General features: G+C 53.8%; 2 protein-coding genes across 3 annotated transcripts in view; one reads left to right on the forward strand and one right to left on the reverse strand.

Moving 5' to 3' along the window:
• HNF1A (HNF1 homeobox A) overlaps positions 1-6,924 on the forward strand; it is a 14,942-nt gene extending 8,018 nt beyond the window's left edge. Inside the window, exons 4-11 of the mRNA XM_015568175.1 lie at positions 269-510; positions 1,310-1,461; positions 1,572-1,773; positions 2,410-2,601; positions 3,686-3,801; positions 3,891-4,035; positions 5,510-5,696; positions 5,767-6,924. Of these exons, the coding sequence (XP_015423661.1) occupies positions 269-510; positions 1,310-1,461; positions 1,572-1,773; positions 2,410-2,601; positions 3,686-3,801; positions 3,891-4,035; positions 5,510-5,637 (1,177 nt within the window). The 3' untranslated portion in view covers positions 5,638-5,696; positions 5,767-6,924. The remainder of the gene's footprint in view (positions 1-268; positions 511-1,309; positions 1,462-1,571; positions 1,774-2,409; positions 2,602-3,685; positions 3,802-3,890; positions 4,036-5,509; positions 5,697-5,766) is intronic.
• On the reverse strand, positions 6,916-16,280 carry LOC102773656 (chromosome unknown open reading frame, human C12orf43). 2 transcript variants are annotated; one of them, XM_015568176.1, is made up of 6 exons: positions 16,114-16,280; positions 13,508-13,550; positions 13,234-13,332; positions 9,560-9,633; positions 8,700-8,790; positions 6,916-8,222 (listed from the first exon to the last, which is right to left on the reverse strand). In XM_015568176.1, the coding sequence occupies exons 1-6, from the start codon at positions 16,256-16,258 to the stop codon at positions 7,877-7,879; spliced, it is 798 nt and encodes a 265-aa protein (XP_015423662.1). In that variant the 5' UTR covers positions 16,259-16,280; the 3' UTR covers positions 6,916-7,876. The 2 variants fall into 2 exon arrangements, with proteins under 2 accessions (XP_015423662.1, XP_006770371.1); XM_006770308.2 differs by having other exon boundaries at positions 6,916-8,225.
• Between the last annotated feature and the right edge of the window lie 920 nt (positions 16,281-17,200).

Raw genomic sequence — 17,200 nt, forward strand, 5'->3', positions numbered from 1 at the left:
CACACACACAACACGTGCGCGCCCCAGTCCAAGCAATGCTGAGTGGGTGCGCATCTCATTCATCCTCACCACAACCCGACGGTTATGTTGCTCACGTTATGACTGGAGACACTGAGAGGCTAAGTCCCACAGTCACAGAGCAGAAGTGGGACCACACCCCGGTGCTAGCCCCAACACTCAGGTGGAGCCCTACCTCTCAGAACTCACCCCGACCCCAGGGCAGGGCTCCTTGGGCCTGGCCTGGAGCTCACAGGGGCCATTTCTGCAGGGCCGAGTGCATCCAGAGGGGGGTGTCCCCATCACAGGCACAGGGGCTGGGCTCCAACCTGGTCACAGAGGTGCGTGTCTACAACTGGTTTGCCAATCGGCGCAAGGAAGAAGCCTTTCGGCACAAGCTGGCCATGGACACGTACAGCGGGCCGCCATCGGGGCCGGGCCCAGGCCCGGCACTGCCCGCCCACAGCTCTCCTGGCCTGCCCGCCTCTGCCCTCTCCCCCAGCAAGGTCCACGGTGAGTGCTCTGTGGGCAGGGTGTTGGGGCCATGAGTGGGGGGAAAGGGAGGGAGGGGAGAGAGTTGGGGAGCACCGCCCCAGTGGCGAAAGTTACCCAAACCTCTTAGCGTTTCAGTTGGCTCCACTCCACTTTATTTACACTATTCTATCCACTCTATTACTCTCCCCTCCACTGACCACAACACGTCATCCACTCCACTCCATTCACTCTGAGCTGGGTTCACTTCAATTCATTCATTTCAGATCAAGTGAACTCAATTCATTTCCGGTCAATTCTACTGTTTATTATAATCCAGTTTGTTCATTTAGATTTGGTGCTGTTTAATCCAATCCAATTGCCAATCAACTCAATTTAATTAATATAATTCAAGGAAATTCAGTTAATTTTGTATGGCTTGGTTCGATTCAATCCAAATCAATTTGATTCAATTCAATTAAACTCAAGCTCAATGTATTTCAGGTTCAATTCAACTAGATTCAGTTTCATTAAACTAATTCCAATTATTTCTATTCAACTCAGTTTGCTGCAGTTTATTAGCTTCAGTTCAGTTTTTTCCAGTGGTTTTATTGAGCACCTACTGCATGTCGGGATGGCACTGGGCAGGGGGCAGGAGCTAATGAAATGCAGCCCTGTGTTCAGGAGTTGGAAGCAGCCAGCACCGAGCCTGGTAGGCGGCGCACATGCCAGGCCAGTTTGCTGGCTGCATGAAGAAAGATGGGCGCGTGCCTAAGCCAGCCAGTGAGGCCCCTGGAGGGCAGGAACGGGGTGCTGAGGCTGCACACTGCTCCCACTCCAGGTGTGCGCTACGGACAACCTGCAACCAGTGAGGGGGCGGAAGTGCCCTCGAGCAGCGGCGGTTCCTTGGTCACAGTGTCCACACCCTTGCACCAAGTGTCCCCCACAGGCCTGGAGCCCAGTCACAGCCTGCTGAGCACTGAAGCCAAGCTGGTGAGTGTCCCCCCATCCCCCACCCCCGCCCCGGTAGGTGGGACCCTCTCAACCCCATCTTCCCTTGGCTGGGAAGAGCAGTCCTCACTCAGCTTGGTTTCCCCTCCAAGGTCTCCGCAGCTGGGGGGCCTCTGCCCCCAGTCAGCACCCTGACAGCACTGCACAGCTTGGAGCAGACCTCCCCAGGCCTCAGCCAGCAGCCCCAGAACCTCATCATGGCCTCGCTTCCCGGGGTCATGACCATCGGGCCTGGGGAGCCTGCCTCGCTGGGCTCTACATTCACCAACACAGGCGCCTCCACTCTGGTCATTGGTAAGCTGGCGGGTGGGGGCACAGAGCCCGAGAGCCGAAAGAGCCTCTGGGACCATTCGCTCACTCATCCTCGTCGCTCACTGCCTGCTCTGTGCCAGGCTCTGCTACACTGGTGACACCCAGTAAACCAGACAGGCCCAGCTCGCCACTGGGGCGGCGGACAGTAAACGCAATGCGTGAGCAGAGGGCCTCCGGGGACAACGGCGTGGGCAAGACGAGCGGCAGGAGGGGGCCAATGTGGTCCAGGCTTTAGGCTTTTCTTTAAAGCCCAGAGGACTTTACTTACAGGAGCTATTATGCAGACGCTCAATGGTATATAAGACAGATGAGAGCTGATGGAGAGGAGAGCAGAGCTAAGCCCAGGGCCTTCGACGGCATGGAACCCAGGGCTCCAGGGAACCCAGTCAGACCCACCTCCTGCCCAGATAATGAGCCAGAGGCTCAGAGAAGGGGAGTGACCTGCCAGGGCCGTGAGTTAGTGACAGGGCCTAGGGCCTAGGGCAAAGGCATTTCCTATCCGCCTCCCGTCCTCCCCCAGCCCACTGGCTCTGGGAGGCAGGGGGGGATGGTGCCCCAGGGGGCCTGGGGAGGCAGTGGACATGGTGGCCTGGCTGACTCCTGCCCCTCCCGCTCCAGGTTTGGCGTCCACACAGGCACAGAGTGTGCCCGTCATCAACAGCATGGGCAGCAGCCTGGCCACCCTGCAGCCTGTGCAGTTCTCCCAGCCGCTGCACCCTTCCTACCAGCAGCCACTCATGTCCCCTGTGCAGAGCCACATGGCCCAGAACCCCTTCATGGCCACCATGGCCCAGCTGCAGAGCCCCCACGGTGAGCACAGGGGAGGGGACCTCGCAGATACTGTGGCCTGTGTGTGTGTCTGGTACAAGTGTGAGTGCTTGTGATGGAGGGGGCTCTGGGGGGCTCAGGTGAGTGTCTGTGGCCAGAACCTGTTTCCATGTGTGAATACGTGTGGCCATGTGTGTGCACGTGTGAGTGGAAACATATCTAGGTGTTCATCGGTATTTCAGGGGTATGCCCACGTGTGGGAACACAGGCCAGAGTCTTTCTCTGGAATTAACTATATTCAGATTTTCAAAGGTTAATATGGGGAACATACAATGGATTACATAACTCTCCCAGCAGTGTTTGGGGTTAACACTGGCACCAAGCCCTACGATTTCTGCAGCAAAAAGTAGAATTTTACCAAATAGATTAATTACGACTTAAATAGCCCTGGCGTGTTTGGCTCAGTGGATAGAGCTTCGGCCTGCGGACTGAAGGGTCCAGATTCGATTCCAGTCAAGGGCACATGCCCAGGTTGTGGGCTCGGTCCCCAGTAGGGGGCATGCAGGAGGCAGATCAATGATTCTCCCCGTGTGCATCTGATTGAGTGCATGCATTTACGTGTGTGATGTGGGTGGCTATGGTTTTATCTGTCAAGATGAGAATATGAGTTTTTCTACTGCTGTCTGTCTGTGTGGGGGTGGCTATTAGGTGAAATCTGGGTTACGTTTCAGAGGCATCCTGGCCATGGAAATATGCTGCCCTCCGCCCTGATGCCCCTCACAGGGGCAAGGCCGTCCCCGCTGAGGCCTGTTCAGCCTCCTGTTCCCTTTCACACCTGTTGTCTCCAGGTGCCGGGCGGAGCTGGGTGTGGGATTCCGGCCTTTCCCGGCTTCTCTCTGCAGGGGCTGAGCAGGCCCCTGTAATTGGGGAGAGGGTCCCAACCCTATATCTGAGCTCCATTTTGGAAATCAGCCCTGAGTCACCCCGCACTGCCCCATCAGGCCATTTCCCAGGCCTCACACCCCACTTCCCCAGAGCACCCAGCCCCGAGGCCCTCCTGGGAGGGGGCCAGCCCTGCCCACGGTGCCACGTCTGTACCCTCTTCTGTCTTCTCCCTCCTGGCCAGCCCTTTACAGCCACAAGCCTGAGGTGGCCCAGTACACCCACACGGGCCTGCAGACCATGCTCATCACGGACACCACCAACCTGAGCGCCCTGGCCAGCCTCACACCCACCAAGCAGGTAAGGCCCAGGGCTGCCCTGTCCCCCACCCCGCCTTGGGCCCGCCTCAGAGAACACCATGGGGCTCAGAAGGCGGCTCTGTTCTCCAGGTCTTCATCTCAGACACCGAGGCCTCCAGCGAGTCTGGGCTTCACACGCCAGCATCTCAGGCCACCACCATTCACATCCCCAGCCAGGACCCTGCTGGCATCCAGCACCTGCAGCCTTCCCACAGGCTCAGCGCCAGCCCCCCAGGTGAGCGGCCTCTCCCTGCTGGGTGTGTGCAGGGGTGGGGAACCGGTCCGCAGGCAGGATAAGGCCCACAGAATCATTTGGCCTGGCCCTGCCAGGGCACTAGGCGTGAGTTAAACATTTGACCAAATATAGCAGACTAACTTTTAAGTTGATATTGTGTGTGGCCCACGAATGTAATATCCAAATGGCCCTGGGCACAAAAACGGTGGGGCAAACTGTGAGTTGGGGGTAATGAGGCAGATCTTGGAGGGCACCCCGTGCTCCCCTGAAGTGAGCCAAGAGGGGTGTGAAACCACAGGGAAATGAGCACATCTCACAGAATCTACCTCACTGACGGTTGAGGAAAAGAGACAAAGTCATGGGAAGAGGAGTAAACTGTGCTGTTGTGGGCCAGAAGGGGCTCATGGGTGTGTGGGTGTGGTTCAGGGTTTAGCATTCTTTGAATCATTGCCAACATTTAAAAATTAGGATTTTTCATAAAAAATCGATTTCTGACATCTTTTGGAAAATTGGAAGGACTCACGTTTCCACATAGCAACAGAGTGTGGGCTCAGGCCACCATGCCCCCCCCCAACCCATTTATTCCCATCCCGCTAAGATCCAAGTCTGCACCCTACAAGGTCATGGTGAAGAGCAGGCACTGTCGAGTCCAGGTGCCGCGTTTTGAGGCCTGAGGCGGCCACCTGCTAACGCCAACTGTGGGCAAGTTGCTGCCCTTTCCGAGCCTCAGGCTCCTCCATCAGCCCTGGTGGCTGCAGGGAGGGCTTCATGGTCCACGCTCCATGCTTCCCCTGAGGAACTGTCATTTTACAGAGGAGAAGCAGACACTCAAGGTGAGGGACTTGGCCTTGCCTATGACAGCTACTAGGTGGCAGGGCCAGGACTTGAACCCAGGTCCAAACTCAAAGCCCATTCTCTTACCATCGGAATCTGTTGGGCTTCTCCCAAGCCAGAACCAACAGGACACATACCTATTTAAGGAATTGGCTCACGTGACTGTGGAACTGGCAAGTCCGAAAGCTGTTGGGCAGCTTGGCAACGCAGGCAGGCGTTGCTGCTGCATCCTGAGGTAGAGTCCCTCCCTGGGAAATCGCAGCTTTGCTCTTAAGGCCTCACCTGATGGGATGGGGCCCACCCACAGCACTGAGGGTTGTCTTTGCTGAAGTCAATGACTGTAGGTGTTAAGCACATCTACAAAACACCTTCACAGCAACACTCGATGAGTCTTTGGGTCAATGACTGGACACTACAGCCTAGCCAAGCTGACGCGTAACACTAACCACCTCACCATGTCACCAGCGCTTCTCTGACATTTCCACTAAAATGCTGAGAAGGCCACTCCCTGGGTGGCCCCAGAGCCTGCTGGGGGTCAGTAAGACAAGGGCCCACCTCCCCCATCCCCAGGGCCTCAGGGATGGGTGGGAGGGGTCGGGATGGGCGTGGTGGGCAGCAGCAGCTCCCTTTGCCTCTGCAGTGTCCTCCAGCAGCCTGGTGTTGTACCAGAGCTCCGAATCCACCAATGGCCACGGCCACCTGCTGCCATCCAACCACAGCGTCATCGAGACCTTCATCTCCACGCAGATGGCCTCTTCTTCCCAATAACCATGGCAGCCACCTCCCAGGGGCTGGCACCTGAAGCCTGCCCAGCGACTTGGGGGGGGGGGGGGGGGGGGGGGGGGAGGGCGCCTCGGGGGGCCCGGTGAGTGGGGGGGGGGGGGGGGGGGGAGACGGACCAGGGCATCTGAGCCTGCAAACATCTGCTACTACGGAGCTGCTGCCCTTCCCTAGACAAGTGGGCCTCGGCCCCACCCAGCTTGGCCAGCATCAGAGAGGGAGGGCTCTGAGGTGCCCCCACCCGAGGACTGCCTCAGCGCACAAGGGGGGACTGTGGAGAGCTGGGAGGCGGAGCCTGCTCCTGGCAGGACGGGACTGTTCCTGCTGCTCCTGGTAAATCCTGTCACTTGGAAAAGAGGGGACAGACTCTGGACGCCGGCACGGCCAGCCTGGGCCTCTGGAGAGCCCCAGTACTCCCAACAGAGCCCTGGCAGTCACTTCTCAGGACACAAGCCTGTGCAGCTGGGCCTCACTGAGCTGAGAGGCCTTAGACCAACCTGTTACCTACGCCCTGTCCAGGCCACTCCACCTGCCCCCTCCCTGCGATTAACCCATCTGCCCATTTGTTCCCACCCAGCCCCCACTCACATTGGCATTCCGGAGGGGCTGTTCTGCCTGAGGCCTGGAGCTCAAGCAAAAGAAGGCAGCAGGGCTCTCAGCTTCCCCCTCCCGGGGCCCTGTGACCGTGTTTCCTGGGACATTTGTTCCCGAGCATCATGCCTTCCGGTGCCAGCCTGTATCTTGCCTCTGCTGAAAAGCCCCAAGGCTAGGAGGTGTCCTCCTCCTGTGGAGCCTTGCAGCTTGGTGCCTGGTGCTGAGTCCTGGGGCAGCGGCTCCTCTGGCCTCTGGGGCCCTGCAAACCCTCCCCTGGTTTGGAGAAGCTGCTGAGCTCAGAAGGCAGCAAGGCCTGAGCAGCTGGCAGAACAGAGGTGCCCAGGGGGAGAAGGGAGAGACGAGACCAGCAGAGAGGAGTCACCTGTGTGGACAAGCCTGGGGCCTGGAAGCCTGGGCCTGAGGGAGGAGGCGGCCCAGGCAGATGCAGCCCGAAGAGCCCGAGTACCACCCGAGGAACAAGGTGCCGTGTCACCGGGCTCCTGCGGCCTCCCCTCCGAGGCTGCTGCGAGAACCGGACCCTTTAGACCAGCAGTCGCCAACCTTTCGGACCTCACGGACTGCCAGTTGGCGACGCTGCTTTAGACCACCTCCGTCCTGGGACCATGAGGAGCTGCATCCCCTGCAGCTGGCAGCCAGCTAAAGACGAGCCTGTACATTATTTAACTTTTAATAAAGTAAACGAGGAACATACTGGAAACTTCTTGCTTGTCCCCCATTGCCCAGTGGGGTTGGGCAGGCAGAGGGAGGCGGAGGTGGACCAGGAGCCGGAGGGATGGGTCCAGCACACGCAGACTCTCGGGGGCCACCTGTCGTTCTTGCTCTGCCGAATCTACGCGACGGTGCCAGCAGTTTACCTTAACCTTGGCCTTCTGCTCCGAGAATAGGCCTCGTGCATGAAGCCCAGTCCACAAGGCCTGTGGCACTTCCGTAGCCGGCAGCCGGGACAGGGACACTCCTGTGTGGTGCTGATTTAAAATGTAAAATGTCTCATCAGCATTCAGCACTGCTGGAGGCAGCACCCCATCACTTAGTTCTGTGCTGGGTCTGACCCTTAATTTTCGATAATCTGGTTGAGATATGATTGTGTGTGGTGTATTCACAAATGTAGAGACAGTTCTGGAAAATGAGGGGGGAAATCTCCCCTTTTTCAGACAATGTTAAATCCAGTCACAGGGCATTGGGGAGAAGCACAAACTCTTTGGGCCTTGACACCTCAGGGACCTCTTCCCTCATTTTCTTAAGACTGTCTCCCACACCAGGCTGAGGAGGTGGGCAAGTCTCCCTTCACTCACCTCCCCCGACAGCCCTGGGGAGACGGAAGCGTCACCGCTCGGCTATCAGCCTTGACTAACTGGAAGGCTCCTTCTTCCGAGACCCCGGAACGTTCAGGTACCACACGTCTGCCCCAGCCAGTGGGAGCACAGGGGGCAGGCCTTGCTTAGGCTTCTCACTCTACAACCAAGGCTTTGCCCCGACTCCTGGGCCAGCCCCGTTCGTGAGCAGAGTCTGGACTTACAGCCAAGTCCCTGAACGTGGAGGAGGCAGCGCCTGGAAATGCCCCGTCCCAGTGGCACCTCATCCCTGGGGCTAGCTGGGCCCGCCCTGCACCTGGTCAGTGTGCGGGCGAGGCTGCCGCGCTCTTTGATGGTGGGAATGGGGAGGCCTCAATGGCCCTCTTTGCCTTTTTCTTCCTTCTCTTCTTTTTGGTTCCCAGGGACACAAGGTCTCCGTTGAGCTTGGCTGACTCCTTTCCCTGCTTCCCGGCGGTGGCCTTGCTTGTGATGGTGGTGGCTGTGGTCAAGTCTGTGCTGGCCTCCTTGGCTTTCTTTTTCAACTTCCTTTTCTTCTTTGCTTCTTTTTCCACCCTGACAGCACCATGGATGGCGGACTCCTGCAGAATGGCAGAGGCTGACACAGCTGCCTCCTGGCACCGCTGCCACTCCTCATCACTGTCCTCACTGCTGCAGGGAGAGGGCAGTCTGGGTCAGCTGGGGCTGGGACTGAGCCCGAAGTTGCCCCAGAGAGCGCCCATGGGGGGTGGGCGGCAGGTAGAGAGCTCCGGCGCTCGGGAGCGAGGCAGACCTGGGTTCCAATACTGCTTCTCTGCTTCCTGGCTATGTGAGCTCATTCAGTAACCTCTCTGACCCTCAGTGTCTTCATCTATAAAATAGGGATCTTCACTGAGCCCAGGCCTCACTAGGATGTCCAAGGAGTGAGGCGTCTGGCACAAGATGGGTGCTCAAAAGCAGTAACCCTCCAAAGCCAGCCCCCGCTGAGTGTCCTCCCCCCCCCCACAGAGGGTGCTATTTCTCAAGCTGCCTGACGGCTCCTCCTTGGCTGGGACCGCACCGATCTGCCTGGCTACCCTCAGACACTGGCCAACCCGGAAAATGGGCAAAACCAAGGGGACTTGAGGAGAGGATGTGCGATCTCACCTGGAGCGGGAAGGCAGTCGCTTTCGGCGGGGCTGGGGAGCAGCTGTCTCCTCAGGGCCTTCGGGGACGGAGGTGAAGAAGAGGCGGAAGCCTAAACCCCAAAGGGGCAGAGTCAGCACTGCCAGGGCCACCTCTCCTCCAGGCGCCAAGGGTGCTCTGCCTCTGCGCTCAGGGAGTACCTAGTCCAGAGGCAAAGACCCAGGAATCGCTCCCGTCTAAGCACAAAAGGACGCCAATGTGTGGAGGGGCCTGCTGAGGCATCAGCGGCCAAGAGGCCAGCATGCCCTCAGCGGCGTTTGGGACTCAGCAGTTGAGCCTCCTGCCTAAGGCAGCTTCCAAAGCGGCAATGAGCCTGACAAGGGACAGACAGACTCGGACGGGAGAGACTGTGCAGGGTGGTGGTGGGAGCTCTGCTCAGGGATAGACAGACGTGGTCCCCTCAGGCGAGGGCCTTCATCCCCGAGAGCCTCAGCCATCCTTACAGTCCCCCTTAGGGGGTCAAAGGAGGTATCATCATACCTGCCTCAGAGCAGATGCACGGACGACAGAGGGTAATACACCAAAGCTATTTCCTAGCTCCAGACCTACGGCAGGTGCTTACTAAATGACAACTGATATTAACTGTACTAGAGGCCTGGTGCACAAAATTCGTGCATGGGTAGGGTCCCTAGGCCTGGCCGGCAGTGAGGGCTGATTGGGGCCTTCCAGCTGCCAGCAGGGGCCTTCCTTCGTTCTGCACCACCCCCTGGTGGTCAGCGCACGGCATAGCAAGCGATCAAACTCCGGGTCTCCCAGTCGAACTCCCGAGGGGACACTTTGCATATTAGCCTTTTATATAGAGATGGAAGATGTCTACTCACCATCATCCTCCGGGGTGGCTTTCTGTATATCCGCCTTTGTTGGTTCCTTCACAGCTTCCGAGATGGTAATGGAGCTATGGGAAGATGAGATGGTTGATTTAGGATGAAATTTTGGGTACCAACAAAATCTTTTTCAAAAAATTAACCCCATTATTTTTTTTTTTAATATATTTTATTGATTTTTTACAGAGAGGAAGGGAGAGAGATAGAGAGTGAGAAACATCGATGAGAGAGAAACATCGATCAGCTGCCTCCTGCACATCGCCCACTGGGGATGTGCCCGCAACCCAGGCACATGCCCCTGACCGGAATCGAACCTGGGACCCTTCAGTCCGCAGGCCGACGCTCTATCCACTGAGCCAAACCGGTTTCGGCAACACCATTATTTTTAAGTGTAGGGGATGGGGCATGCAGTCTTAAATGCAAAAGCAGACAGCACACTGGCCTGAAGAAAGCTAACACCCACAGCTATATCTGCTGAGCAGCTGCTGCCACTCAAACTGCAGGGCTTCATTTGTTTAAGCCCCACTTTATCCCAGAAAATGCTGAGGATTTTTAAGATACTCACAGCACAGCCCTAACCGGTTTGGCTCAGTGGATAGAGCGTCGGCCTGTGGACTGAAGGGTCCCGGGTTCAATTCCGGTCAAGGGCATGTACCTTGGTTGCAGGCACATTCCCAGTGAGGGGCGTGCAGGAGGCAGCTGATCGATGTTTCTCTCTCATCAATGTTTCTAACTCTCTATCCCTCTCCCTTCCTCTCTGTAAAAAATCAATAAAATATATTTTTTAAAAAGATACTCAAGGCACAACAAAATAAATACAATTTCAAACAGGGCTAAGAGAAAATAAACGCCGGAGAGACAGAAATAGTCAAAGTGTAGTGAGGAAGTCCTATAACACTTGCTTTTTGTTGTCTTTTTCAATTTTAATTAAAAAAATTTTTTGAGATAACTAGATTGATAAGCAGTTCCAAGAAATAATACAGAGAGATTCCATATACTCTTGTTTTTGTTTGTTAATCCTCACCAGAAGATATTTTTTCCTTTGATATTTATTTTTTTTTTAAATATATTTTATTGATTTTTTAGAGAGGAAGGGAGAGTTTTTTATAGAGTTAGAAACATCAATCAGCTGCTTCCTGCACATCCCCCAATGGGTATATGCCCTCAACCAAGGTACATGCCCTTGACCGGAATCAAACCTGGGACCCTTGAGTCCGCAGGCCGACGCTCTATCCACTGAGCCAAACCAGTTAGGGCTCCATTGATATTTAGAGAGAGTGGAAGGGAGGGGGAGAAACGAGGAGAAAGGAGGAGTTAGGAGGAAGAGAAAGGGAGAAGGGGAGGGGGAGAGGGAGGGAGGAGAAAGGAAGGGAGGGAGGGAGAGAGAGAGAAACATCAATGTGAGAGAGTCACACTGATTGGCTGCCTCCTGCATAAGTCCTGACCAGGGCTGGGGATAGAACCTGCAACCCAGGTATGTGCCCTTGACCGGGAATCAAAACCATGACCCTTCAGTGCTCAGTCCAGTACACTAACCACTTACCAACATTGGCCAGGGCAAGATTCCATATACTCTTCATCCAGTTTCTCCCTATGGTAACATTGTGAGTAACTGCAGTTCAATATCACAACCAAGAAACTGACATTGATACAATCCATTGGCCTTATTTAGACTTCAGAGACCTGGGTTTTGAATCCTGGCTTTCTTAGTTGTATCCCTTTTGGTGAGTGACTTCACCTCTCTGAGCCTGTTACCCATCTGCGCACTGGGAGCCCCTACCTCTTCGGACTACCACAGGAGCAAATGAGATAACGGATATCAAGCCCTTAGCACAGAGCCTGGCCACAAGCAGCAACTCAGTGAATGGTACATGTGATGACGATTACTGTCATCATGATAAGCAGTAAGTTCCACAGGCCCTCTACCAAAAATAAACCCTCTCTCCAGAAGCAGAGCAGGGAGAGCTGGAGACCAGGACGCCTGTCTCTGGTGATGCTGACAGAGGTCACTGTGCCCTACAGAGAACAACGCTCTCAGCACGTCCTCTCAGCAGACACAGCAGCGTGCCGGGTGCTTGCTCCTAACTGCCTTCCGCACATGCCAAAGGCACCCCCAGGAAGTCAGCCGGGAAGAGGAACTGGAGACGACGCCACCCATGCCTGACTGGTCCGGCATCTTAACAAAATGGTTCGATGCTGGTCCCTTGGAGTATTTGGCAATGTCTGGCCACATTTTTGGTTGTCATAGCTGCTGGGGGGAATGCTACAAGGACCTAGTGGGCAGAGGCCAGGCATGTTGTTGACCACCCTACAATGCACAGAACAGTCCCACAAACAAGAACCAGCCAGTCCAAACGTTAATACTCCCAAGGCTGAGAAACCCTGATCTCACACAGGGACAAACACAAACTCCGCAGGGAATATTCTGATGCATCTGCTGGGTTTCCCCTGGGGCTTTCCATAGCACCAGGTGGGCCTTGAATACCCTGAAGCCAACCAGTCACGAGGAAATGCTGCTTTCACTGGCTGAAGTGCCAAATGACCTCCTAAACACATTTCCCACATTCTCGAGTTTGGGACTGGCCCGGTGTCATGGTGGTTCAGGTTGCTGAGTTGTGGTCCAACATTCCGTCCCAGAAGAGCAGTTGGTTTACACTTGGGGAGGCTTACTTGTCCTTTTTGGTACCTCCTTCGAAGTGAAGGACTCTGGCTTGAACATCCTCACCTCCCTTTCAAAACCTGCTCTGTCCATCAGGAGTAGACCTAGACCAGCGCATCCAGAAACATGTCCCATGCTACATTATCAGTCATCCACCAAACGAAGGCACTGTAGCCAAATGAGTCTAGAAACTCCTGGGCTGAACAAAGTTACACAGGTCGGTTTACTGCAAGGGCACATGGGGGTCTGCAGACTTCTTTGTTGTTAGATCCTTTTTTTCTAGTCACACTTTGGACTAGTATTCCTTGGTGCCTATTTTTAAAATGCTGACCTAGATCTTTATAAATTATATTCTCAAATGTAAGACAGAACTGGCACAGTGCCTGACATACGGAAAGGGCCCACATAGTAATCTGTCTGTCCCTTGCCCTTTTGTGAATGGGCTCTTGCTTCTGTGGTGCCTCTCATCCCATGGGAGCAGGACAACACAGAGCTTAAGAGCAAGGCCCTAGCTGGTTTGGCTCAGTGGATAGTGTCAGCCTGCAGACTGAAAGGTCCCAGGGTTGATTCTGGTCAAGGGCACATGCCGGGTTGAGGGCTTGATTCCCAGCAGGGGGTGTGCAGGAGGCAGCCAATCAGTGATTCTCTCTCATCATTGATGTTTCTCTCTCTCTCTCGCTCTCTCTCTCTCTCTCTCTGAAATCAATAAAAATATATTAAAAAAAAAAAAAAAAGCAAGGCCTTTGGAGTCAAACACGCCTGGGTTTGAGTCCCAGATCTGCTCCTTCTTCTCTGTGACTCCAGCAAATGCTGCTTCTCATGAAGAGCCTCTGTCTCCTCATCTAGAGAATGTCAGGATCTGCGTGGCCAAGTGGTTCTGAATGCAATGCGGTGACGTATGCCATGCGCTTGCCACAGGGGCCGACTTGCGCACGGTAAGCTCCCAGCCAATATGAGCCCCTATTGTTCCTATTATTGCGGGTGGGGGAAGCGAAGGTATGCTTTCGGTTACCTGTCCAGCAGGTCTCCCAGCTTCTTGGCTACGTAGGCTCGGAATTCGGGGGTGGTCTGGAGCTCATTGCCGTCTTGTTCGTGCTCATCCACCTTATGCCTACAACACACACAGAAGGACCTCACTTTCTCCAGCTCAGAAGCTGCCCCATGCGGGCAGGGACTACATGTGTCTCATTCACCCTGTTATCCCATGACTTAACCCAGCACTGACATACTGCAGGGGAAATATTTGTTAAATGAATGTATGAACCTGAACCCAAAGTGCGCAGTACCTGAGGCTTGGCTGGGTAGTTGGCAACTGATTATTTGCAGCATCTGTGGAAATAATGAAAATTGAGTTTAGAGAGGAAATGACAATAACAACATCAGTTGTATGCCACACATGATTTTAAGTGATTTACATGTATAGCTCATTAACTCTTCTCAACAATCCCAGTACAGGAGTCACCATTATCTCCACTGGGCAGATGACACAAAAACCCCACAATTATTTATATTCATACTAGAGGCCCACTGCACGAAATCTGTGCAAGGGGGGGTGAGAAGGGGTGTGTGTGTATTCCTCAGCCCAACCTGCACCCTCTCCAATCTGGGACCCCACAGGGATCAGGCCTAAACCAGCAATCGGACATCCCTCTCACAATCCGGGACTGCTGGCTCCCACCTGCTTGCCTGCCTGCCTGATTGCCCCTAACAGCTTCTGCCTACCAGCCTGATCACCCCCCTAACCAGTCCCCTGCCAGCCTGATCAATGCCTAACCACTCCCCTGCCAGCCCGGTCGCCCCCAACTGCCCTACCCTGCTGGCCTGGTCGCCCACAACTGCCCTCCCCTGCCGGCCATCTTGTGGCTGTGGGCGCCACCATCTTTGAGGGCGTGGCAGTCAATTAGCATATTCCCTCCTTACTGGCTTGGGCGCCATTTTGCGGGTGGGACAGTCAATTAGCATATTCCCTCTTTATTAGGTAGGATATATACATATATAATTAATAATCGAGGGAAAGAAAACAAGTCGGGGGGAGGGAGGGAGTAGCCTACCTATGGGAAGTGCAGTGTGGCAGGACAGCAAGAAAGGAGAAGCAGGCAGGGAATGGATTACAAAAGGGCTTGTAAGTCTTTTTAAACAAAAGCAGGGGTTTTATTTTTGTTTTATTTATTTTTACTCCTCACCTGAGGATATTTTTCCATTAATTTTTAGAGAGAATGGAAGGGAGGGAGAGAAGCAGAGAAAAACATGTCAATTGGTGGAGGCAGAGGCATGTGCCCTTGACTGGAATTGAACCCGAGGTCTGCCGGCTGACCCTCTATCCACAGAGCCAAACCAGCCAAGGCACAAGCAGGGGTTTTATTTACTTAATTTTAGAATGTATTTTTATTGACTTCAGAGAGGAAGGGAGAGGGAGAGATAGAAACATCAATGATGAAAGAGAATCCCTGATCGGCTGCTTCCTGCACACCCCACACTGGGGATCAAGCCCAAAACCTCGGTATGTGCCCTGACCAGGAATCGAACCGTGACCTCCTGGTTTACCAGTATAGGTCAACGTTTAACCACTGAGCCATGCCAGCCGGGCAAAAGTAGGTTTTAAACCATGCTTTACCGTGGCCTGCTCTGGCAGTCTGTATAGCGTGGATCCCTTCTCAGAATGTTTTAAATGAATAAAATTAAACACATAGGCCCTAGCAGGTTTGGCTCAGTGGATAGAGCCTCGGCCTGAGAACTGAAGGGTCCCAGGTCCAATTCCGGTCAAGGGCACATGCCCAGGTTGCTGGCTACAGTCCTAATAGGGGGTGTGCAGAAGGCAGCTGATCAATGATTCTCTCTCATCACTGATGTTTCTAACTGTCTCTTCCTTCTCCCTTCCTCTCTGAAATCAATAAAAATATATTAACACACACACACACACACATACACAGGATTACAAAAAACACACAATTATGTTGAAATTCAGTTACCATAACAGTAAAAAACCAAACCCAGCATACTATTATGTGTGTGTCCTTTTTAATGCATTAAATAAGATCGAGAGATTCTTTTAAAAATATATATATATTTGATTTCAGAGAGGGAAGGGACAGATAGAAACATCAATAATAAGAATCACTGATGGGCTGCCTCCAGCACGCCCCCTACTGGGGATCAGTCCGCAACCCCCCATGTGCCCTGACCGGGAATCGAACTGTGACCTCCTGGTTCATAGGTGGAACGAAGATCAACCACTGAGCCCCGCCACCTGGGCTAGAGATTCTTTAGCTCTAGGGTCTAAAAATTATTGTAACTTTAAAGTAGGAATGAATGTAAGTTCTTTTTTTCCAACATTTATCTGCAAAGATTGTAATGGGATATGAAAATCTGTGACTTTCGACAGGACAAAGTAACAGGTATTGTCAAAGCTACTGTGGCTGTTGCTCACAGGAAAATGGGAAGGGATGCTAAATTTCAGAGGTTAATGAAAGTAAAGACGAAATGCCTTCCCCATCCCAAATCATGCACCTGTGGATTGTGATCAGGTGGCCCCAAGGTGAGCTTTGGACTTTTCCCGCGACACCGGGGCCTCGCGGTCAGAGAGAGCTGTGTGTTGGACACGCTCCCCGGCAGCCCCAGGTCGTGGAAATGCGCTGCAGGCGGAGGAAGGGTGGGTGCGAGTCCAGAAAGCGGCTGCCGCAGTCATTTCGGGTCGGCAGTCAATCAACGAAGCTGAGTCCAGAGGCATTCGGGTGCCTCAGTTTCCCCGAATGGGACCATGAAACAACCCACAACCAGTGCCTGGAGCTCTCGGAAGAAGTCGAGTCCCGAAGTCTCCTTCCCACCAGCCCCCCTCTCGGCCCCGGGGAAGAGCCTACGCCCTCCCGCCAGACGGCTCGAGCCCAGCCCCTACCGGCTCTTCTCTTCTCCGGGCCTCTCGGGCGCTGCCCCACGCCCCAGGCCGGCACCGCCGCCTCGCGGCACCGCGCCAGCTCCTCGGCATCGCTGCCGCCGCTGCTGCTCTCCGCATCGCTCATGGACCCTCTGGGCGCCGTCATCTTGAACCACCGCAAAGGGTTGTGGGAGCGCCTCCAATACGGTTACCGCTCCACGACCCCACGTGAGAGCGGCGACGTGCGGGGCATTGTGGGGATTGTAGTTCTCAGACGCAGGCCGCCGATGGCCTTGATTTGTAGGAGTTTAGAAGTGTCAAAGAAATCAACTGCTCCATCCTTTAATTGATGAGGAAAGTGAGACAGACAGAGGGGGGAAATTGCCTAAGGTCATACAGGGGTTAATGACAAAACCAGGGTTAATCCCCAGGTTTTCTTTCAATTTAGTTTCATTTTTATTCATTTATTCCAGGAATTCTGAAATCCACCTGAGAATCAGAAACAACTTAGAAAACATGTTAAAATGCAGCCCGGCCGGCGTGGCTCAATGGTTGAGCATCAAACTATGAACCAGGAGGTCATGGTTCGATTCCCGGTTGGGGCACATGCCCGGGTTGCAGGCTCCATCCCCTGTGTGAGGCCTGTAGGAGGCAGCTGATCAATGTTTCTCTCTCATCCTTGATGTTTCCATCTCTCTCTCTCCTTCTCCCTTTCTCTCTGAAATCAATAAAAAAAATATATATTTTAAATGCAGATTGTTGGGTCTAACCAAAAACTAACCTAATCAGAATCTCTTGAGAAGTAGGATTCAATCTATTTTCTCTGATAGGCTAGGCCTTGCTTCTACTCAGAATATACTCTGTGAGCCAGCAGCATCTGCCACACGCAGGAGTTTGTTAGAAATGCAGAGTCTTAGTTCAGCTTAGACCTTCTAAATCACAACCTGCAGTTAAATAGGTTCTCCAGGTGACTGGAACACACAGTAAAGTTTGGTAGAACACACAATGGCAGTTTTCTAGCTCAGGGCTTCTCCAAAGTTTCACACACTGGAAACTTCTATTTATTTACTTTTAGATATATTTTTATTGATTTTGGAGAGAAAGGGAC

This window comes from Myotis davidii, unplaced genomic scaffold (genome assembly GCF_000327345.1).
Source record: "Myotis davidii unplaced genomic scaffold, ASM32734v1 scaffold803, whole genome shotgun sequence".
In the NCBI taxonomy this organism is placed as follows: Eukaryota; Metazoa; Chordata; class Mammalia; order Chiroptera; family Vespertilionidae; genus Myotis; species Myotis davidii.